Source organism: Dasypus novemcinctus, chromosome 7, assembly GCF_030445035.2.
Source record: "Dasypus novemcinctus isolate mDasNov1 chromosome 7, mDasNov1.1.hap2, whole genome shotgun sequence".
Lineage (NCBI taxonomy): Eukaryota > Metazoa > Chordata > Mammalia > Cingulata > Dasypodidae > Dasypus > Dasypus novemcinctus.
This window is the reverse complement of record NC_080679.1, coordinates 38,728,456-38,751,408: the sequence shown is the minus strand read 5'-3', so window position 1 is coordinate 38,751,408 and position 22,953 is coordinate 38,728,456. Positions and strand designations below refer to the sequence as shown.

The 22,953-nt window shown below is 36.3% G+C and overlaps 1 protein-coding gene across 8 annotated transcripts in view; it reads right to left on the bottom strand.

Moving 5' to 3' along the window:
• The window catches only part of INO80D (INO80 complex subunit D), a 92,503-nt gene that overhangs the window by 53,260 nt on the left and 16,290 nt on the right, over positions 1-22,953 (bottom strand). For all 8 annotated transcript variants that reach the window (XM_004461912.5, XM_058300303.2, XM_004461915.5 and 5 more), the window contains 4 exons: positions 21,650-21,742; positions 21,299-21,545; positions 16,039-16,784; positions 6,444-6,552 (listed from right to left, as the gene is read on the bottom strand). In XM_004461912.5, the coding sequence (XP_004461969.1) occupies positions 6,444-6,552; positions 16,039-16,784; positions 21,299-21,516 (1,073 nt within the window). In that variant the 5' untranslated portion in view covers positions 21,517-21,545; positions 21,650-21,742. The remainder of the gene's footprint in view (positions 1-6,443; positions 6,553-16,038; positions 16,785-21,298; positions 21,546-21,649; positions 21,743-22,953) is intronic.

Below are 22,953 nucleotides of genomic sequence, written 5' to 3'. Positions count from 1 at the left end.
ATGAACATGTTGAGTGAATAAATGAATAAGTGAATGGAGATAGAAGAATATAGGGCTAAAGATTAAAGTTATAGCTGGGCAAGAAAAAAGGATCACTACTTGTAAAGAGAAGAAAAACAGACTAGTCTAAAAAGGAAAAGGAGGACTAAGAAAGCAGAGTATCAAGGTAGCCAAAGAGGAAACAAATTAGCAAAAGTGGCCAAGAAAGTAAAATGCTATAAAGATGAAGAAAAATGAGAATGGTCACAAGTCTAAAACAGTAAAATAAGTATTCTGATAACTCTGCACGAACAGAAAGCAGAAATGGAGTACACTTTACTGTCAGTCAACAGCAAAATACTCCCAATACTAATGTCGAGGTTATCTTGAGAATTAAATTAGGAATCACAACTACCATTTATTAAGCATTTTCCATGTACAAGGTAATTTTCTGGACATTTACTTATGTTAACTCATTCACAGCAATTTTTTAAATTAACCCGAAATATCTCAAATTAAGCTCTATGAATAACCAAAACCCTTAGGAGACATGACTGATACTATCTGTAACCAAGAAAGCTCAAGATCAACCAACTGTTGTACTCTATCTATGCTAATAGTAAGGAAACAACAGACTTGAATGACATTTATAAAAATGAACCTCACAGGGAGAGAAATATATAGTATTCTCCAATACTATCTAGGGGATATATATATATATTATTTGAGAAGTTACAGATTTACAGGAAAATCATACAGAAAATACAGAGTTCCCACATCCCACCCTATCATTAACACATTGCATTAATGTGGTACATTTGTTACAATTGATGAAAGAACATTTTTATCATTGTTCTATAACTATAGTCCATGATTTACATTAGAGCTCACTATTTGTGTTAAACAATCCTATAGGGTTCTTCCCCCATGTAGTTTTGCTCAATGACCACTTGTTCTCCTTGATAATTATATTTCTCACTATAAATAAACATTTTGGGTTATATATTCATCTCCAGGGAATCAATTCCCTAAGTGCAATCACATCTGGGTATGCTTACAAATCACATTTTTAAGCTTATACATTAAAAAACCAAACCCTGGAATATATGTTCATACAAAGATACTATGAACCTCTAAGGGACTGCTAAGGCAGATAACTGGTCTCCCCTCTACTTTGCTAAACACCTATTCTAACTACAATACCTTTTTATTTTTTCAAATATTTATTTATTTATTTCTCCCACTTCCACCCCACCCACCTCATTGCCGGCTTTCTGTGTCCATTTGCTATGCGTTCATCTATGTCTGCTTGTCTTCTCTTTAGGAGGCACTGGGAACCGATCTTGGGATCTTTTGGAGTGGGAAAGACGTGCTCAATCTCTTGTTCCTCAGCTCAGCTCCCTGGTCTGCTGCATCTCTTACTGTCTCTCCTTTGTATCTCTTGTTATGTCATCTTGCTGCACCAGCTCTCCACTCGGACCAGCTTGCCACATGGGCCAGCTCTTCACTCAGGTTAGCCTGCTGTGTGGGCCAGCTTGCCTTCACCAGGAGTCCCTGGGAATAGAACCCTGGACCTCCCATATGGTAAACAGGAGACCAAGCACTTGAGCCACTATAATACTTTTAAATAATTAGCTGAGTCTGTGAGTCTTTGGGTCTCGTAGACAGGGATCCATCTTAGTACTGTCACACCGTACCAAGTGAATCCCTGAAATGACATAGTATGCCCAAAAGAGAATTAGCTTTATTGCTATCTTTCAAAGGGCTATGCATGAATCTCCTACAGACCACAAACACTTTCTTTCCCAAGACATCTTTGGAAAAAGACTGAAGAGGACTATAAGTACACCCAAACAAATTTTAGATTGGTTACAAATAACCCCTGATGAGGTTACCTTGAAACACATATGTTAGGATATTACAAATATTCAATACATTAGAAATATTAGGGAAGTGGATGTCGCTCAAGCGATTGGGCTTCCATCTATCATACGGGAACACCCAGGTTCAATCCCTGGGGCCTCCTGGTAAAAGCATGCTAGGTACACGCAGCAAGCCAGGCCTGTGCAGTGAGCAATGTAGCAAGATGATGATGCAGCAAAACGAGAGACACAGGGGAGAGTCAAGACAAGATGTGACAGAAACCAGGAACTAAGGCGGTGCAAGTGACAGGTACCTCTTCCCCACATTGGAGATCCCCACGATTGAATCTCAGTGAAGCCGAGAGGAGAAAAAAAAAACAAGACAAAAAAAACAGACACAAATGATCACACAGCGAATGGACACAGACAGTAAAGACAGTGGGGGATGGGGAGTGGAAAGAAGGAGGGAGGGAGGAAGGGAGGAAGATAGATTAATGACTGAAACACACAAACTACCACAGTGACTCAAGAAGAAATGGAAAATCTCAACAGACCAATAATAAAATATAGAATCAGTAATCAAAAACCTCCCTACAAAGAAAACCCCAGGACCAGATGACTCCACTGGTGAATTTTACCAAACACTTCAAGAAGAATAGACAACAGCAATCCTGCTCAAAATCTTCCAAAAAGTCAAAGATGAGGGAACACTTCTTAACTCATTTTATGAGACCAACATGACCCTAATACCAAAGCCAGATAAAGATAAATCAGGAAAAGAAAACTGCAAACCAATATCCCTTATGAATAAAGAAGCAAAAATCCTCAGCACAATACTAGCAAACCAAATTGAACAGCACATTAAAGAATTATCCACCACAACTGTAGCAGTTTGATATAATTGATGAATTCTAAAGGAAATACTGGATTATGTTTGTAATCTGATCTGTACCTGGGTATGACTGAGTTATCATTAGGGCGTGGAGTCCCCACCCAGTACCCACCCCTTGGTGGATGGAGACTCACAGATAAAAGGCATGGCAAAGGACAGAGTTGGAGCTTCTGATGCTGGGATTTTCTGATGTTAGAGTTTGATGCTGAAGATCCGGGAAGTCAGCACCCAGAGGAAAGAGAAGCCAGCACCAGGAAGGAAGGAACCTTGAATCCAGAATAAAGGAAGCCCAGAAACATAGGAACCCAGGAAGACTGAACCCTCACAGACGTCAGCAGCCATCTTGCTCCAAATAGACTTTGGTGAGGGAAGTAACTTATGCTTTATGGCCTGGAATCTGTAAGCAACTACCCCAAACAAATACCCTTTATGAAAACCAACCAGTTTCTGGTATTTTGCATCAATACCCTTTTGACTGACTAATACAACAATCAAGTGAGGTTTATCCTAGACATGTGAGTGAGGTTCAACCTTAGAAAATCAACGAATGTAAGAAACTACATTAATAGAATGAAGGGGAAAAAAAATGAACATTTCAATTGATGCAAAAAAGGCATGTAACAAAGTCCAGCACTCCTTCATAAAAACACTTTGAAAACTAAGAAAAGAAGGAAACTTCCTCAACATAATAAAGGGCATACATGAAAAATCCATAGCTAACATAATGATAAATGTTAAATGTTAAATGATAAATGATAAAATGTTAAAACATAATGATTTAACACAATGATAAAAGACTGAAAGCTTTCCCTCTAAGATCAGGAACAAGAATGCTCACTGTCACCACTGTTATTCAACATTGTATCAGAAGTTCTAGCCATTACAATTAGACAAGAAAAATAAATAAAATGCATCCAAATTGGAAAGAAAGGAGTAAAACATTCACTATTTGCAGATAAAATGATCCCAAATATAAAAAATCCTGAAAAATAAACAACAGGGAATGGATGTGGCTCAAGTAGTTGAGCACACACCTCCACATGGGAAATCCAGGTTCAGTTACCAGTGCCTCCTAAAGAAGATAAACAAACAAGCAGACAATGAGCAAAAACAATGAGCAGCAGACAACCCGAAAAAACAATGAGCAGAAAACAAGCCAAGAAAAACCACCCAACAACCAGCAAGACAATGAGCAAAAGCAAGCAGATAACAAGCAAAAAAACAAAACGAGCAGGGAGTGGGGCTCACACAGGAGGTCCTGGGTTCATTTCCTGGTACCTTCTAAAGAAAAAACAGATGCAAAAAAAAAAAAGAGCAGACAATGGCAAAAACAATACACAAATGAGCACAAACAAGGAGCAAAACCAACAGGCAAAAACAACAAGCAAAGAGATGAGGGAGCCATCTTGTGGGGGGAGAATTTCTTGAAAAATTAAAAAAAAATCAACAACAAAGCTCCTTGAGCTATTAAAACAAATTCAGAGTGGGAAGCGGACTTGGCCCAATGGATAGGGCATCCACCTACCACATGGGAGGTCCGCAGTTCAAACCCTGGGACTCCTTGACCTGTGTGGAGCTGGCCCATGCACAGTGCTGATGTGTGCAAGGAGTGCCGTGCCATGAAGGGGTGTTCCCTGCTCAGGGGTGTCCCCTATGTAGGGGAGCCCCACGTGCAAGGAGTGCGCCCTGTAAGGAGAGCCACCCAGCGCGAAAATAAGTGCAGCCTGCTCAGGAATGGCACCGCACAAATGGAGAACTGACGCAGTAAGATGATGCAACAAAAAGAAAAAGATTCCCATGCCGCTGACAACAACAGAAGTGGACAAAGAAGAACACACAGCAAATGGACACAGAGAACAGACAACTGGGGGGGGGGAGTAGGGGAGAGATAAATAAAATAAATCTTTAAAAAAAAACAAATTCAGAGTGACAGGGTACAAAATCAACACTATAAAACATTGCTAAAAGAAATAAAAGGAAACCTAAATAAATGAAAGGGTATTCCATGTTCATGGATTGGAAGACTAAATATTGTTAAGATGTCAATTCTTGGAAGCGGATGTGGCTCAAGCAATTGGGCTTCTGTATACCATATAGAAGTCCACAGTTTGATGCCCAGGGCCTCCTGGTGAAGGCATGCTGGCCCATGTGACGAGCTAGCTCACATGGAGTGCTGGCCTGCACAGAGTACTGTCCTGCACAGGAGTGCTGCCCTGTGCAGGTCCATGGGCACTGGCCCATGCAGACAGCTGGCACAGCAAGATGACACAACAGAAAGACACACAGAGAAGAGACAATGGTTTCTTAGACTTTATACCAAAAGCATGAGCAACAACAAAAAACACAGACAGATGCAATTCATCAAAATTGAAAACTTTTGTTCATCATAGAACTTCATCATGGAAGGAAAAGACAACTTACTGAAAGAGAGAAAATATTTGGAAACCACATATCTGATAAGAGTTTAATATCCAGAATGTCTAAAGAAATCCTACAACGCAACAACAAAAACACAAACAACCAAATTTAAAAATGGGCAAAAGACTTGAGTACACATTGCTACAAAGATGATATTCAAATGGCCAAAAGGAACAATAAAAATGGCTCAACATCATTAGCCATTAGGGAAGTGCAAATTAAAACTACAATGAGATATCATTTCATATCCACTAAAATGGCTACTATTAAAAATAAGCAGAAAATAAAAAGTTGTGAAGATAATGTGGAAAAATGAGAAAATTCATTCATTGTTGGTAGGGATGTAAAAGGATGTAGCTGCTGTGGAGAACAGTCTGGTGGTTCCTCAGAAAGTTAAGTATAGAATTACAATATGGCCTGGCAATCCCACTTCTGAGTTTTACCTAAAAGAACTGAAAGCAGGGACTTAAACAGATATTTGCATACTGATGTTCACAGCGGCATTAGTCACAATTGCCAAAAGACAGAAGCAACCCAAAGGTCCATCAAGCAATAAATGGATAAACAAAATATGGTACATACATACTTAGAATATTATTCAGTCTTAAAAAGAAACAAAGTTCTGATACATGAGACAACATAGATGAACCCTGAAGACATCATTTTGAATGAAATAAGTAAGACACACAGGACAAATATTACCTGATCTCATTGATTCAAAATAATTAGAACAGGAACAGGGGCTGGAGGGTGGGTAGGGAATGGGGAGTTAATACTTAATTGGTATAGTTTCTCTTAGGGGTAATGGAAAAGTTTTGGTAATGGATGGTGATGATGGTAGCACAACATTGTATTAATAAATATAATTAATAGGACTGAATTATATATTTGAATGTGGTTAAAAGGAGAAGTTTTAGTTTGTATATATGTTACTAGAATAAAAATAAAACAAACCTAAGACTGTACACTACAGTGAATCCAAATGTAAACTATGGACTGCAGTTAATATTACAATAATATTCTTTAATCAATTTTAATAAAGATACCACACTAATGTAAAACATTAGTAATAGAGAAAACTTTGGTTGCAAGGATGATTTATGGGAACTCAATATTTTCTACATTAAAAAAAATTGTTTCCTCAAACAATAAAGTTGATTTCTTCCTAAGTGAAATCTATTCTATCTCCTTTACAATAAAACTAGATTCAATAAAATAATTATTTGCACATGTCAGGAAAAATCAATCTACTGGAGTGGTAATTTAAGAATATAAACAAAAGGAAGGCTTACATGTGTCTTTCATATCTGAGGGTTTCTCGGATGGACCATGCAACCTGGTATGGTGAGGCCTGCTCGGAGTCCTCTATTTCCTCTCCACTCTCTTCAGACCAATCCAACCCTGGGAGAGACAAGGGGATACTGGAAGTCAGAAAAATTTTACTTTTATTTAAAATGTAAATAAAAATTCTCAGAAATAAAAAACCTAACACCTAAAACAAGTGCTATAATAATGCAAATAAATGCTTCCTGAGGAGTCTCAGTTCTGTTTTTACATAGTTATCAATAATGAATGTGTAACATACACTCGGGTTTTACAAAGATGACACTGTAACAGAAAGGTTATATTCCAAAGATGTCAGACAATTCATTAATGGGGTACACAGGCAAAGAGACAGAATTCGGGTTTCAAAAATTTAAGTATCAAAACATCACACACTAAATAATGTCAGAGAGGGAAACGGACTTTGGCCCAGTGGTTAGGGCGTCCGTCTACCATATGGGAGGTCCGCGGTTCAAACCCCGGGCCTCCTTGACCCGTGTGGAGTGGGCCATGCGCAGTGCTGATGCGCGCAAGGAGTGCCGTGCCACGCAAGGGTGTCCCTGCGTGGGGGAGCCCCACGTGCAAGGAGTGCGCCCGTGAGGAAAGCCGCCCAGCGTGAAAAGAAAGAGCAGCCTGCCCAGGAATGGCGCCGCCCACACTTCCCGTGCTGCTGACGACAACAGAAGCGGACAAAGAAACAAGACGCAGCAAATAGACACCAAGAACAGACAACCAGGGGAGGGGGAGAAATTAAATAAATAAATAAATCTTTAAAAAAAAAAATACTGTCAGAGAAACATAAAACTTACTCAAATGGGTTAGAAAAGCCCAACTATGATCGGGGAAGAAAAAGGTTGAGTGGTCCCAGTCAAGTTACTCTATACTTAAATACAGAGAGGGCTCCAGTATCCTAGAATAAACTGTCAAAGGCAGCCTGATCCATCCTCTCAACAACTCTGGAGTAAAGGGGTCCATCTGCTAGGCAGGTACATTCCCTGGCTCCTGCCCTCAATGGGAAGAGGGAAGAGTAGGGATGGCAGTTTTATTACTAACGCAGTTGGGGTTGGGGATTTCTTTCAATGCGTTTAAACAACAGCTGTTGCATTTGTTTGCTCCATTTTGTAAAATAAGGTTAGAGGGAAAAGTAGAGAAATATAGTATTAATTAATCAATCACTGATTTTGCTAAAGGCTATATTGATATTTTTCATATAGTTTTATATTAACTACAGAATATAATTATGTATTAATGATTATTTTATTAAACATCATAATTTTTAAAGATTGGATAATTTTTAGTTCCCCCAAATGAAGGTTTTGTTTTACGCTTTTAAAAGTTTCATATCTTGACAAGATCTTGATAAATACTGATGTTGCATAGACTAAAGTATAGTAGTATATGGGAACTACAGAACTTTAATACTCATACTGCTGTGAAACTAATTTATCAGACACTTTGGTAACTAGTATTTTATTTGTGTTCCCGCACAAATGGCTCCCTTGTCTGTTTGCTTGTTGCTTTTTTTCCTGTTTGACCCACATCTGCTCCCTGCTTATTTTGGGGTTTTTTTTGCTCTTTTTTTCCCCTTCATTAACCGAACCCTGGACACCCCCCCCCAATGTGGGAGGCAGGTGCTCAACTGCTTGATCCACATCTGCTCCCTGCTTGTTTTGGGTTTTTTTTTTGGTCTGCTCACTGTTTTGTTCAATGTCTGCTTGTTTTCACTTGCTGTCTGCTGTTTGTTTGCCTTCTTTAGGAGGTACCGGGACCCGAACTTGGGACTTCCCATGTGAGAAGCAGGCACTCAACTGCTTAAGCCACATCAGCTCCTTTTATTTGTTTTATTTGTTGGAAATCTCAAATAACAAAAGGACTTCACAGACATCTATCATAGTTTAAAGGCGTTTATATGTGACAAAAAGGAAAATTAAGCAAAGGTTAATCGAAACACAAATTATAAATGCTTAAAATTAAATAACACAGGAAGCCAGTGTGGCTCAATTGATTGGGCTCCCATCTACCATATGGGAGGCCCAGGGTTCATGTCCCAGGGCCTCCTTGTGAAGGCAGGCTGGCCTGCGCCTGTGGGGAGTTGATGGGCTGCGCCAGTGGAGAGCTGGCACAGCAAGATGACACAACAAAGGGAGAAAAGCAGACACAGAAGAATACGCAGCGAATGGATACGGAGAGCAGGCAGCAAACAAGCCCCAGGGGTGGGGGGGATAAATGAATAAGTCTTAGAAAAAAATTGAATAACACATTGCCAATGGCATAAAGAAATCTCAAAGTGAGTTTCAAAATGATTATCTAAAATGTCAGGTCACCTTAAGAAGGAAGTAATTTTCTTTCAACTAAAATAAATCAGTACTTTGTTAAAACAACAAAACAGCAATGAGTGATCACAATGGCATCAACTTCAGTTAAAAGATGAGGTCCTTCAAACACAAAAGTGGTAATTCAGATATCTATTAAAAATAGAACATGAGTTAGCTTTTATTTGTTTCTGTAGAAGTAATGTTAATTTCTATTAAGGTACCTATACCTTCTCTAAAATAAAACAAGATCTACTTAATGAGAAGTAAGATGGAAGTGTTTCCCTTGTTGTGAAATTAACCGTCCAATGAAGCAAACCTTTGATCTTAGCTTTATTATCACTAGTTTTAATGTAACTAACAACCAATCCAGACAGGACTGTAAAAGTTAACCGCATGAATCGAATTTTTCTTTAGGTACTCTTTGCTGACAAATGCAGACTATGCTTGATTACAATAGCTGCATTACAATTTTTGCTTACTCCAAAATAATCTTTGTTTTGAAATTTTGGGTCCCTAAAAGCTTTAATGTTAAAGAAAGACAATACTTTTTATGTAAGTCATTTTCTGTTCAGAAACGATATGAGAAAATCAGTTTAAATCTAAAAATTAATAGCCTCCTATATTTAGCTATCTTCCTGATCTCAAGACAGTATAAAATTCAGTTTCAAAAGCTAAATGAATATCATCATCCAGAAATAAATGAAAGTATAAATAAAAATTCAGTAAATAATACAGGTAGCAAGTTAATAGGGGAAAGGATGGGATTAATCAATACATAATTTTGGAAAAAGAGGCAACCATTTTGGAAAAAAATAAAGTTACAGCTGTGCCTCAAAACAAACCCCTAGGGGAGCGGATGTAGCTTAAGAGATTGAGCACCTGCTTCCCAAGGTTTCAATCCCTGTTATCTCCTAAAAAGCAACAACAACAAAAAAACCCTAAATGGGCTCCAAATGACTAAAATGTAAATAATAAAATTTTAAAAGACCAGAAGAAAATATAGGCGAATATACTTATATATGCTTGGGGTAGAAAAGTCCCATACAAGGGAGGGCAAGGACTTAAAATGAAAAAATCATAAAGAAATAGAATATATAAAAATTTTGAGATTTAAAAGCAAATAAAAAATTGGAGGGGAGAGGGGCTTGCAACAAATATGTTAAATATGTATAAAAGACTTTACCAATCAATAAAAAAGAGTAAAGCTTTAATAAAAATGGATAAAAGCAACAAAAAGGCAAAATAAATAAGAAAAATGTCCAAAAAGTATATATTCAACTACATTATTAATTCAAAATAGTGGTTATCGAAGTATATTTTGCAGATCCACAGGTTTCCCCCAAACCCTTTCAGGAGGGCTCCTAAGTTCAACACTATTGTCAAAATAATACTAAGACTTTAATTGTCTTTTTAATGTGTTGACAGCTTACCGATGGTATAAAAACAACAGTGGGTAAAACTGCTGGCACCTTAGCATGAATCAAGGCAGTGACACCAAACTGTACTAAAAGTCACTGTATTTATTCTTCACCACGATTTGCAGTTAAAAGGGAAAAAAAGAAAGTTTTACTCAAGAATGTCCTTGAAGAAGCAGTTGTTTATTAAAGATCGTTTATCTTATTAAAACTCGACCCTTGAGTACATATCTTTCTAATATTCTCTGTGATTAAACGGGAAGTATACATAAAGCACTTCTGTGCATAGGAAGAAAGTATCCTAGAGAATGTCTTGAGGGAAAACCCTTGCACAATTGTTTCAACTGAGAGTTAAACCAGATGCTGTTTTTCATTAACACCATTTTTATTTGAGTGACTGACAAACTATGGTTATTAAGACTTAGATATTTGGCACTCATTTTCTCCAATGAACTCAGTAAGACCATCACTTCAAGGAAAACCATTGACAGTAATTGTTGTTGACCAATGTTAAAATTCAAACTTTCACTCGAAAACTCAATTTTTGAAAAACTTGTAGTCCCCACTAAGGGCCTGAGAAATCTCTGTTAACTTTTTCTGACGAGACTGGGTAATATTAACAAATGTGATTTTTAAATTTTGTATCATGAAATGTGTAAACATTTGGAATAGCTACATAAGTCAGTGAGCCAATACTTTCCAAATGACCAACATGTGATAGTACAGAACCATGGATAAGTAAAAGAGCCATTCAAAGTGCAAAGAAGTCCAATGGATTTTAATGTACCAGAGTATGAAATGTTCATTGATACGGTTTCAGACTCTACAATCCAACTAATCTTTAAGAAACTACCATTTGTTGAATTTTGGTATAGAAGCAAAGAAAAATATCCACAATTACGTGAAAAAGGCTATTAAAATACTGCTCCCTTTTCCAACACGTGTGAACCCATATTCTCATTTACTTCAAGTAAAACCACATACCACAACATACGATATATCACAAGAGAATGATTGCAGAAGCAGGTATAAGAATCAAACTGTCTTCTAGGAATCCCAGATATCAGGTCCACAAAAAGAAATATAAAACAATGCCAGTCTTCTCACTATACGTTTTTGTTTTGGGTTTTTCTTTGTAAAAAGAACATGTTAACATATGAGATTGAATGCAGCAGGTATAAGAATCAAGCTGTCTTCTAGGAATCCTAGATAGAAGATTTGCAAAATGAAATATGAAACAATGCAAGTCTTCTCACTATATATGCTTTATTTTGGAAACGTAATTATTTTTTGTAAAAAGAGCATATTAAAATGTAGCAAGTTTATTTTTCTTATTTTAAAATGAATTAGTATTTTAAAAATTTCTCAGTTAACTTCTACTCCAGAAAATATTAAGAGAAGCAACTCACATACTCAAAGTTCTATAGTGTCCTCAATAATTTTTAAGAGTATAATGGGATTCTGAGAACAAAAATTTGAGAAACACTGATCTAAGATATGCAAACTAAAGCAAAGTTTGTATCAAAATTGGTAAAGGCAAAAAATAATAATGCCCAGGGTTGCTAAAGGTAGAGAAACTGCCATTCATATACAGTGCTGAAAGAAGGTCCTGAAGATAAATTTAGCAACACATATCAAAAACCTTAAAAAAAAAAAAAAAAAAAAAAAAGATGCAAAAGCTTAAAGAATTAGCAATTCCTCTTTTAGGAATCTAATAGAAGGAAAAAAATCAAAGACGTAATTAAAGACAGAAATCCTCTTGCTGCAATATTTTACAATGATACAAACTGGAAATGACTTAAACTGGAGATAGAATTCAGGCATAACAAATTTTGTTGTATATGAAAAATTACCAACTTGAAAATGACATTATGAAAAATGTTAAAACATGTTACAAAACAGTATGTATACCAGGAATCCAATTTTATACATCTGCAAGCTGTCATACATGCTTTAAGAATAGATGAAACAATATAAAAGTGTATGAGAAAAATTACTACTCCCAACTCCTTAAAAACACATCCTGTTCTATTCCATCCCTCTGCCTAGCCAAGGTTAAAGGCTGGTAGAGTATACCCTTTACACTTTTATCTATCCATACACACACACACACACATACTTTTTTTTTTTAAGTTTTTCTTCTTTTTACAAAAATGGGATAATATAATACCTCTTGATTTTTTTTCTACCTGTTAATATAACTCGGGTAGTTCCAGGTCAATAGACATAGATTTTGTCCATTCTTTTTAAAAACTGCATAATATTTCATAAAACATACATGTACCATAATTTAGTCAAGGTTTCTTATTGGATAGGCAGATGTTTGCCTATTTTTAACATTGCAAGCAATGATGCAATAAACATCTTTGCACACTTATCCTTCCATTCTGATATTTTTTCATCCATAAGATGAAGTATGAAAGTAAGTTTGCTGGCTGTACATATATTTTTAATAAATAGATACTGGCAGATTACTCACCAGCAATGTATGAGACTCCATATCCTCACCAACAATGGATGTAATTTTTGCTAATCTGATCATTGTTATTTTAATTGCCATTTTCCCACCTGCTATGGAGGTTGAGGTTTTCACTAGTTTATTGACCATTCGTATTACTTCTTCTTCTATTCAAATAGTTTACTCATTTTTCTATTGCTCTAATAGGTCATACAAATAACTTTTCCTAAAGTTATAATCATAACTAATATTACATTTGTGAATAAATCCCAAATGAGTTAAGGATTTAAATAATCAAAACAATACAAGAGGGAAGCAGATATAGCTCAAGCAATTGGGCTCCCATCTACCATAAAGGAGGTCCAGGGTTCAATACCCAGGGTCTCCTAGTGAAGGCAAGCTGGCCCATGTGGCGCATGCAGAGCGCTGCCCCATGCAAGAGCGCTGCCCCACGCAGGAGTGCTGGGCCACGTGGAAAGCTGACGCAACAAAAAGAGACAGAGGAGAGACAATAAGAGATGCAGCAGATCAGGGAGTTGAGGTGGTACAAGAGAATGTTCGCCTTTCTCCTACTCCAGAAGGTCCCAGGATCAGTTCCGGAGCTGCCTAATGAGAATAAAAGCAGACACAGAAGAACACACAGCAAATGGACACAGAGAGCAGACAATGGAGAGAGAGGAGAGAAATAAATAAATGTATCTTAAAAAAAAAACAAAAACATGAGACAAAACAAACAATTTAATAGAAAATATAGACTATTTGTATAAATTTGGGGTGGAGGAAATTTTTCTCAAGAAAGATAGAATGGTAAGGGAAAGACAGACATTTGACTACATGAAAATGTAAAAGTTTTTCTGTATTTTCTCACTTTTTAATCATGAATAGATAATACTTTGGGAATTAAAAAAATAAAAATGAAATTGCTGGGAGCAGATGTAACTCAAGTGGTTGAGTGCCTGCTTCCCATGTAGTAGGTCCTGGGTTCAATCCCCGGCACCTCCTAAAAACAAAAGAAAGGAAAAAACAACAATAAAAAGATAAATAATCCAATTTAAAAATGGGCAAAAAACTTGAATAGACATTTGTCCAAAGAAGAAATACAAATGGCAAAAAAACAAATTAAAAAAATTATTCAACATCGCTAATGAGTAGGGAAATACAAATCAAAACTACAAGGAAATATCATTTCACACCTGTCAGAATAGCCACTATTAAAAAGACAGACAACTACAAGTGCTGGAGAGGATGTAGAGAGATAGGAACACTTATTCACTTATTCAACTGAATAAGGAACACTTGTTCAACTAACTGTTGGTGGGAATGCAGAACAGTACAGCCACTATGGAGGACTGTTTGGGAGTTCCTAAAGAAGCTGAATATAGATTTGCCACCTGACCCGGCAATACCACTACTGGGTACAAACCTAGAAGAAGAACAGTGACATAAATAGACATCTGCACATCTATGTTCATAGCAGCACTATTCATGATTGCCAAAAGTTAGAAACAACCCAGGTATTCATCAACTGATGAATGGATAAACAAACCTGGTGTATTCACATGATGGAATATTATGCAGCTGTAAGAAGTGAAGTTGTAAGCATATGACAACATGGATGAACCTGGAGGACATTATGTTGCGTGAAGCAAGCCAGACAAAAAGACAAATACTGTATGACTGGTTTACTATGAACTTAATATATTGTGTAACATATTGTATGATACCATTTATATAAAATGTAAATACAGATCAATTTATAAAGATGAAATTTTATTAGTGGTTATATAGGGCTAGGGAAGACATGCTAAGTAATGTGAAGTTTTTCTTTTTGAAGTAATTCTAAAATTTTTTGTGATGATGAATGCACAACATTGTGATTATACTAAAAGCCATTGATTACTCATTTTAGATAGACCATAGGGTATGTAAATATATCCCAACAGAACTGCTTAATAAATAAATAAATGCGCAGGGATAGCCAGAAATAACAGCTATGTACAGCAGGAGAAACAGAGATTGAGAGGTGAAGAATATTCTTATTTGTCTGGTTTTTGTTTATTATATTATATTTTTATGGAAAAATGAAAATGTTCTAATAGTGGTTGAAGTGATAAATGCACAATTATGTGATTATACCAAATACCATTGATTGTACACTTTGGATGAATTGTATGCTTTATTAATATGGATCAATAAAATTGATTTGTTTAAAAAAAAAAAACAACTCTCATTGAGTAGATACAGCTCAGTGGTTGAGCACCCGCTTCCCATGTACAAGGTCCTAGGTTCGATCCCCAGTACCTCCTCAAAAAAAGGGGGGGGAGGGAAGCAGATGTGGCTCACCTGATAGAGTGTCCGCCTACCATATAGGAGGTCCAGGGTTCGAACCCAAGGCCTCCTGATCCGTGTGGTGAGCTGGCCCATGCACAAGGAGTGCCATGCCACGCCACGCCATGCAGAGGCACCCCCTGCGTAGCTGAGCCCCATGCATAAGGAACGCACTCTGCAAGGAGAGCTGTCCTGTGCAAAAAAAAGCACAGCTGCCTAGAAGTGGTGCCACACACGGAGAGCTGACGCAGCAAGATGATGCAACAAAAAGAGACACAGATTCCCAGTGCCACTGAGAATGCAAGCAAACACAGAAGAACACACAGAGAATGGACACGAGAGAGAAGATAACGGGGGGCGGGGAACAGGGAGGGAAAATAAATAAAATAATAAATCTTCAAAAAAAAGGGAGGGGAGTAGATATAGCTCAAGTGGTTGAGCAACTGCTTCCCATATATGAGGTCCTGGGTTCCATCCCTATTACCTCCTAAAAACAAAAAAACAAATCACAAACAAATGAAAAGACCAACTCCGGGGAGCTGATGTAGCTCAGTGGTTGAGTGCTAGCTTCCCATATATGAAGTCCTGGGTTCAATTCCCAACCCAGTACCTCAAAAAATAAAAAAAGAAAGAAAAAAAGGTTGTTTTTTCTTTTAGCTATCAGTAGACATTAACAATCCTATCATATTCCAAAGTCCTAGATAAACCATTAAGTGAGCTCCCTTAGATACACAGGAACTGAGCTCAGAGAGGCACACAACCAAACACAACTACCTTTTAGTATGACCACTATTAACAATAACAGAAGCTATGACTGGAATAATAAATTCCCAATTCCTACTTTTATACTCTATTCACCAAGTCTTATCTCCTCCAGGAACGTGTTTACTTTAAGATGGTCTACTCAACAACAGAATTTTTTTTACATAACTTTGTACGTGTATTCTTCTACCCCTATCACATATATGGTAGTTAGGGAAGTAAAGCCTCACACAACAGCACATCTTGTTATACCACACATAGACAATATGCAAAATAGATAACTTACCTAAATGGGGAAACAGATCAGTGTCCAACTGATGTTTCTGGGTGCACAGTTTCACCAGTCTCTGCAGTCGGCTTATACAAGAGAAGTGTGGAGAGAAGGCTGCAGCTTTCATAAGGACCCTGTTGGTCCTGGGTGGGTCTACAGCAGGAGCCCTACTGGATGGCAGGAGGGGCAGAGGCCTCTTGTGAGGCAACTGCCTTGCTTGTGCTATAGTGTGTGTGGTGGGTGCCACTCCCTGCATTGGTAGGCTGGTGTTCTGAGGTTGAGGTGACTTGCAGACTAAACCCTGCGGTGGCCCTGGAGGTTTTAAAGAAGTGGATAAAGGTGGCAGGTGGGAGTGCTGCTGCAGAGGCTGCTGCTGTGAAGGTGCAGGAGGGGGACTAAAGTGCTCTTGTCGAACTTTTAAAATCTCTGTCTCTCTCTGGCGCTGCCGATTTTGGGCCAACTTACTCTGCAACTTCTTTCTCACAGTTGCCCCTTTCTTTAGGTCATCGTCTTCCTCGTTGAAAGCAAATGGGTCTTCCAACTCAGTGTCCAAGTAGTGGAGAGGGACTCTTGCCCCTGGTGGAGAGAGGGACATTCCATCCAGTCCATTGGGCATCTTCAAGGCCAGCGTGGGCACCGTCAGGCTAAAGGCCATGGTATCCATCGGGTGCCTGACCTTCACCTCATCTATAGGATCATTCTTTTTCTTCCTCTCTTTTTTCGGGATAAAGCCAAGTACCTGCAAGTGGCTGTTGCAGTACCTTTAAACATACACACACATATGAGAAAATGTTCATGATGAATATTAAGAAAAGAATACAAAAGGATATACATAAAATGTTAATCCTAATATGTTTTTTAAAAAGGATGATTATAGTAACTCTGTATTCATGGATTTGATATATACAATTTCTTCCACTACCCTCAAATAATTCTCAAAGTCTATGCCATTTTGCTGAGGCAAATATGTGAATTGTACATGCCGAGAGGCTGGCAGGCAAAAGCAAGTTATAAAGCTAGTAGTGGCCTTAGTTAACTGCCCAGGTATTGCTTCTCACAAGGCTTTCTTATCTTCTATTCATAATACACAAAGTAACCCATCAAGAATCTGAAGGATCACTTAAAATTTCCTTCTGGAGAAAATTATATATTCCAATGCCATTTAAGTATTTGGAGATGCACAAAGATCTTATGACATAATCCTTAAGAATGTCAAGTGCCTACTACATGTTATGTTTGTAAATTAAGTGTTATTTTTAAAATACTATGAAAAGATGTGGTCCTTCTAGACAATGAGAAAGTAGAATAACAGTATGCCAACAAACTACACTGAAAACTTTTAGAACAATAAACTTTAAAACAGTAGAAAAGTATGTTTTCTAAACTTGTATTCCTTATACAGTTTCACAGTAAGTTAACAAGTATGCCATGAAAACAGTATTCTATGGTTAAATAAGTTTGGAAAAAGATAGCTTAAACAAAACTAAATAATGGTTTGTTGTTTGTTTCTGTTGAGTGACTTTTCTCAAAGCATTTTGCAAGATAATGTGCATCATGAAGCTCTAAGACGAAGACTTACACATCTGGCAGTGTTTCCCAAACTTATTTTAAAACGGAACCTATTTTCATTGCAGTACATCTGTGATATCTCCAAAGAACACAGTTTGGGAAAAGAGGCAATAGTCAGACTATTTAATGTCAATCCTCAAATCCACTGGACTACTTCAAAAATATTTTATTAATAACTGTTAAAAATACAGATTCAGAAAGTGGGAAATTTTACGTGGTATATATGTTACCACAATAAAAATTAAAAAACAAAAAGCCCTAGACTGTACAATACAAAAAATGAACCCTAATGTCAACTATAGGTTTTAGTTAGTAATATAATTATAATAATATTGGTTCATCAATTTTAACAAATGTACCACACTAACATAAAATGGTAATAATAAGGAAAACTTGTCTGTGTGGAGTGGAGGGGGTGGGGTTGGGAACTCTATTTCCTGCATGATTTTTCTGTAAACCTACAATTGCTCTAAAAATTAAAAAAATACAGACACCAAATAATCAGGACTTATATATGTACCTATTAAAATCTGTTGGTTTATCTTAAAAATAAATCTATCAAGGGCACTTTTATTTTAAATAGGCCTATGAAGAAAAAGCTCTATGGCCAGTAAAGACAAGAGCTAGGTCCCATATATACCATAGAACAGATACATAAAGTTGTGGCCAGGGTATCAGGGATAACCGCACTAACCAAGAAGCTTCCAAGACAAGAAAAACATTTTAATAAAGAGTAAATGTTTTTAGTTGCTGTTCTCAACTCCTTTTTAAAAATAAAATTAAAATAAAAAAGGATTAGTTTTTTAGTGGTGAAAAGGAAGGAAGGGTATATTTTTACTTAAAAATCAGACTTCTCAGTAGTGCTCAGAGATGTATTTACCAAGCGCAATGGATGTCCCATGTTGGAGGAGGTTGTTGTTATGGGAGGAGTGGGGTGAGGGGGGTGGGGGAGTATATGGGGACCCCATATTTTTTTAATGTAACATTAAAAAATAAATAAATAAAAACAGAGAAATTAAAAAAAAAAAAATCAAGCTTCTCTGTTCATTTACACTCCGGCAGCATCAAAGGGTAAATATGACATAACAATCAGAGGCTAATGTGCATAAACAACACTTCTTCAACACCCACCTTTAACCCTTACTAATCCAGCCTCTGTGGTCAGCACTATCACAACAAATAGTATGATCTCAAAAAAAAGCCCTGCCTTTCTAAGAAAGAAGTTTTCATATCTAGAATTAGGACAACTTACTTAGCTGTGAACAGTTATACAAATATAGGTATGGGGGTACCCATTAGGGATATGAAAATGTTCTAAAATTAGATTGAAGTGATAGTTGCATAACTGTGGATATGCTAAAAAATACTGAATTGTACATTTTAAATGGGCAAACTGCATGGCATGTGAATTATATCTTAATAAAGCTATTACAAAAATACATATAAATGTATAGGAAGCAAAATTTCTTGGCAAACACATGCTGCTAATATATATATATATAAAAACTAGAGCAAACTTAAATTTAAAATATTATATAAAATAACAAATTTAATATAACCACTTATCTCTGAGAAACCAAGGCTACAGTAATGAGCTTAAGCTTCCTATTGCATAAGTATATTAGAAAATAGACTTTACTTTTTAATTATATTAGTACTTCCATAAGCATAACACTATACAATTTCAAGAAAACCCAAAAAACCCTGTAAGTTAGCATTTATAATACACAACAGATAAGTCAGCTAAAAGCTGACTACCACCCAGATAATTCTGATTATCAGTCCTTGGGATTTTGCTTTACAAATCGATATATAAAGTCATTTTAAATCCCCCCAGAGAGTAAGTGCATTAACAGTAATAAAAACTTATTTTTAAATAGCATTTTATTTAGCACAGTTACAATAATTTACATTTATATGCAGGTTTGACATTGATTCAACCTGAATTTCTTCAGTTATATTACTTTCTTGAGGTCCACTATCTAATTTCAAACAACTATACCAACAACAAAAACATTATTGATGTCTCTTGTATTCATATGGCCTTGGACCAAGTTTGAAAAAATAAAATATGTAACTTAGTGCCTATTAGACAAAGTTTCTCCTGATATATCAAGAAAAAGTCCTTTCCTTTATCAGGTTCTTTAAAAGAGGAAACTACTTCAAAGATAAAGGTGAAAACAGATGCTTCAGTGGATTAACATTTTGGAGAAACTCAGAGGCACTTTAGTTCTTGCTTTTAGCTATTAAGACCATACTACTATAGCTTCAGCTCAAATGAAAAGAAAAAAAAATCCAAGATTGATAACTTCAACTATGATAAACTGACTTTAAGATAAAATTATACAGATGTGTTTACAATGGAGCTTGAAGAAAAATTAATCTAAATTCATCTACTCTTCAAGTTAAAAAGGAGGAGAGGGGGTAAGAAATTATCTTATTTAGTCCACTAAAACAAAATTGGAGAGATATGTTTAGCTTAATATATAGGTCCCTTTCTTACTTGGGATTAAAATTTTATTCCTTGCCTCACTAAGCAGCTGTTTCTAACTTTCACACATTGTAATTTGAAGCCCTAAGTGTTGATTAGAAATTCTAAAAGAGTACTCCCAAATCACCACATTATCCTATACTCATTTGGGTGGGATCTCTATCTATACAAATTATTTATTTCACACTTTACATGTAAAAAGTGCTCATGATGACCAATAAAACACATGATTCTTTTCCAAGCTATTTATTTATGCAGGTGTCATTTGCTACATATAGGTACATGGATGTAGGCTGTGTATTTTTAAGACAGAAGTTAAAGGTTCAAATTTCCTACCTGAAGATAACAAATATCTGAAACTTTGAGGAAACAAGCATTTGTCTCTCTGTAATGTTTTAAAATAACATGATTTCGAGAGAGAAGTAGAAAAGAGACACGAAAAAGACATCACATGTGAAAGACAGTGCAACCTTTCCTCAAAATATTAAAGGTGAATAAACAACCATCATAAGACTCCTTTAAAAATACCTCATTTTTTTTTAAATTGAGGAAAGCATAAATTCCCAATTCAAGTGATACCTTTAATGTGAAAATACAGTTTCTGTGATAGAGAGAAGTAGTTCCATATATATACAGAACTCTTTTTAACCAAAACAGGCATGATTATAAAACAATGCCAAATACCAGTGCTTAAAAGTCTTGATAGGAAGTAAATCTTCAGAATGACAAATCAAGTATTCATTTTTTTTCTTTTTCAATAAATACATATGTTCACTACCTTTTAAGAACAGATTTAAAAATCCTGAAAATATTACCATTAGTTAAGCACCTAAGTAGTTCCCATAATTTCCCTTATTTTGGCTGATGATAAATATAAGTAGAGTAGTCAGGAACTACCTTTATAAGGACACAAACCAAACAAATAAGTACCAAAACTTCAAGTAGCAGTTTTATGGGGAAATTTTTAAAAATAATTCTATAAAGTCAATATAAAGAAGTAAACACTTAAACATACTTTCAAATAATTCTGCAAATTTCTAACACTATTTTTTTAAATTGGTCATTCTCATCTTTCTTTAGAAGTATTCCAGAGTTTACTTCAGATTCCCCCTAGAATGAAGTATTTACATTCACCTTACAAAAAAAAAGTTTAAAAAAGAAAAATTCTAAGCCTACTAATTAAATCAAGCATTTATTCCCGCCATTAGCTCTTACCTGCGATCCTCTGATTTGGGGATGGGGTTGGTGCAGCGTTGGCTGTTATACTTGGCCACATATTCACATTGCTTGAAGGGGGCAGTCTTGTCCTCCAGAACGTGTCTGATACAGAAAGCGTAGCCGTTGAGTCGCCGCTGCTTGCACAGTTTGGGGCTATATGAGCACAAGGGCTTATTGTCAACCTCAGAGAAGTGTATATGTTTCCCTTCATACATCACGTGACTCTATTCCTTGTGAACATCAGCTAAAAGGCCATCGCAAAAAAAGAAACCCAATGATAAATCAGAGAGTATAAGGCAGATTTAGGTTGAGAATTTCAGTAAGGGACTTTTGGGCCCACATTCATACCTGATTTTAAATCTTCTGCACCATAGCAATGTTAAGAGAACCCCAGGGATACCACAGTTTGGAATGCTGCAGAATCAAGATGAAGAAGATTGTCTACAAAAATATCAAAAGGCCCAGTTAACAAACTGAAATAAGAAAATCTAGCTTACTCTGGGAGTAAAATGCTACAATATCACCTTTCCTAATTTAATGGATTCTTTATTATAATCCAACATCCCAATAAATTCAAAAAAGAAATTAAGAGGGATTATAAAATATTAAGTTATCTTATCCAGGGGAATTGAACTAAACAACTTTTACTCTGGCTAAGTTTTGTAAATACCACAAAGCAGTAGAGTTCTTCCACCAAATATTGTCATAAGATGGTAGGTCTTTTTTCTTCATTACTGGCAGTGGCATGTTTTACATATTTTCAGAACCCAAATCCCTTTACAATGCCAATGGAATGGACAGAACTAAAACTTCCCTCAGAAATTCGATATTTTTTTGATATGTTGGGAAAATATTTGGCAATTCATAAGAAATATATCTATGAAACACACATGAGAACAAATCCTTGTTTTTAAAAAATATGCTTTTTTCCTTCTAATATTCCCCCCACTTTTCCCATCCAAACTAAACACTTCTTGAGTCCAGACTAGTCACACAACCACACTCAAATCATTTAGTTCAGTGAGACGCACCACATGGTATCCACAATCACAAAAAATAAGATGGCAATCATGGCTTATGAATCTTTGGAATTTTAATAAGAAAATGGAAGGAAGAAATTACACAATACTACCACTACACAATGTCCAACAGTAGCATTTATATTTTATTACACCATGTAGTCTACAATGAAATCGAATCTAATGGTTTGTGAAGCCAGGATCATAGTGAGCTGATGTGGTCTAACACCCTTCTCTACACTCCTAAGGTCTCCAGACAGTTGGTAGAACAGCTTCAATACAGCTAGAGAAAAACTCAAGAAATAACCTCTCCTTTAAGAAACTGGATATGGCATTTCTTATAACAGTGACTGACAGGATACATGACTGCTTGCAGAGTCAGCAGACATGGTTGTTCAAGTCCCAAATCTGCCATTTACTGTGGTACCTTGAACAAATTATTTAACCTCTCTGAACCTGTTTCCTCATCTGTAAAACAGGGATAATAACAGTAGCTATGTTATCACCAAGTTGCTCTAAGGATTAAATGTTATAAAGCATGCAATACACTAAGTATTGTGCCTAGTATGTGGTAAGCACTGGACAAATGGAAGTGTTACTATTCATAAATTTTAATTATTACTACTACTACGT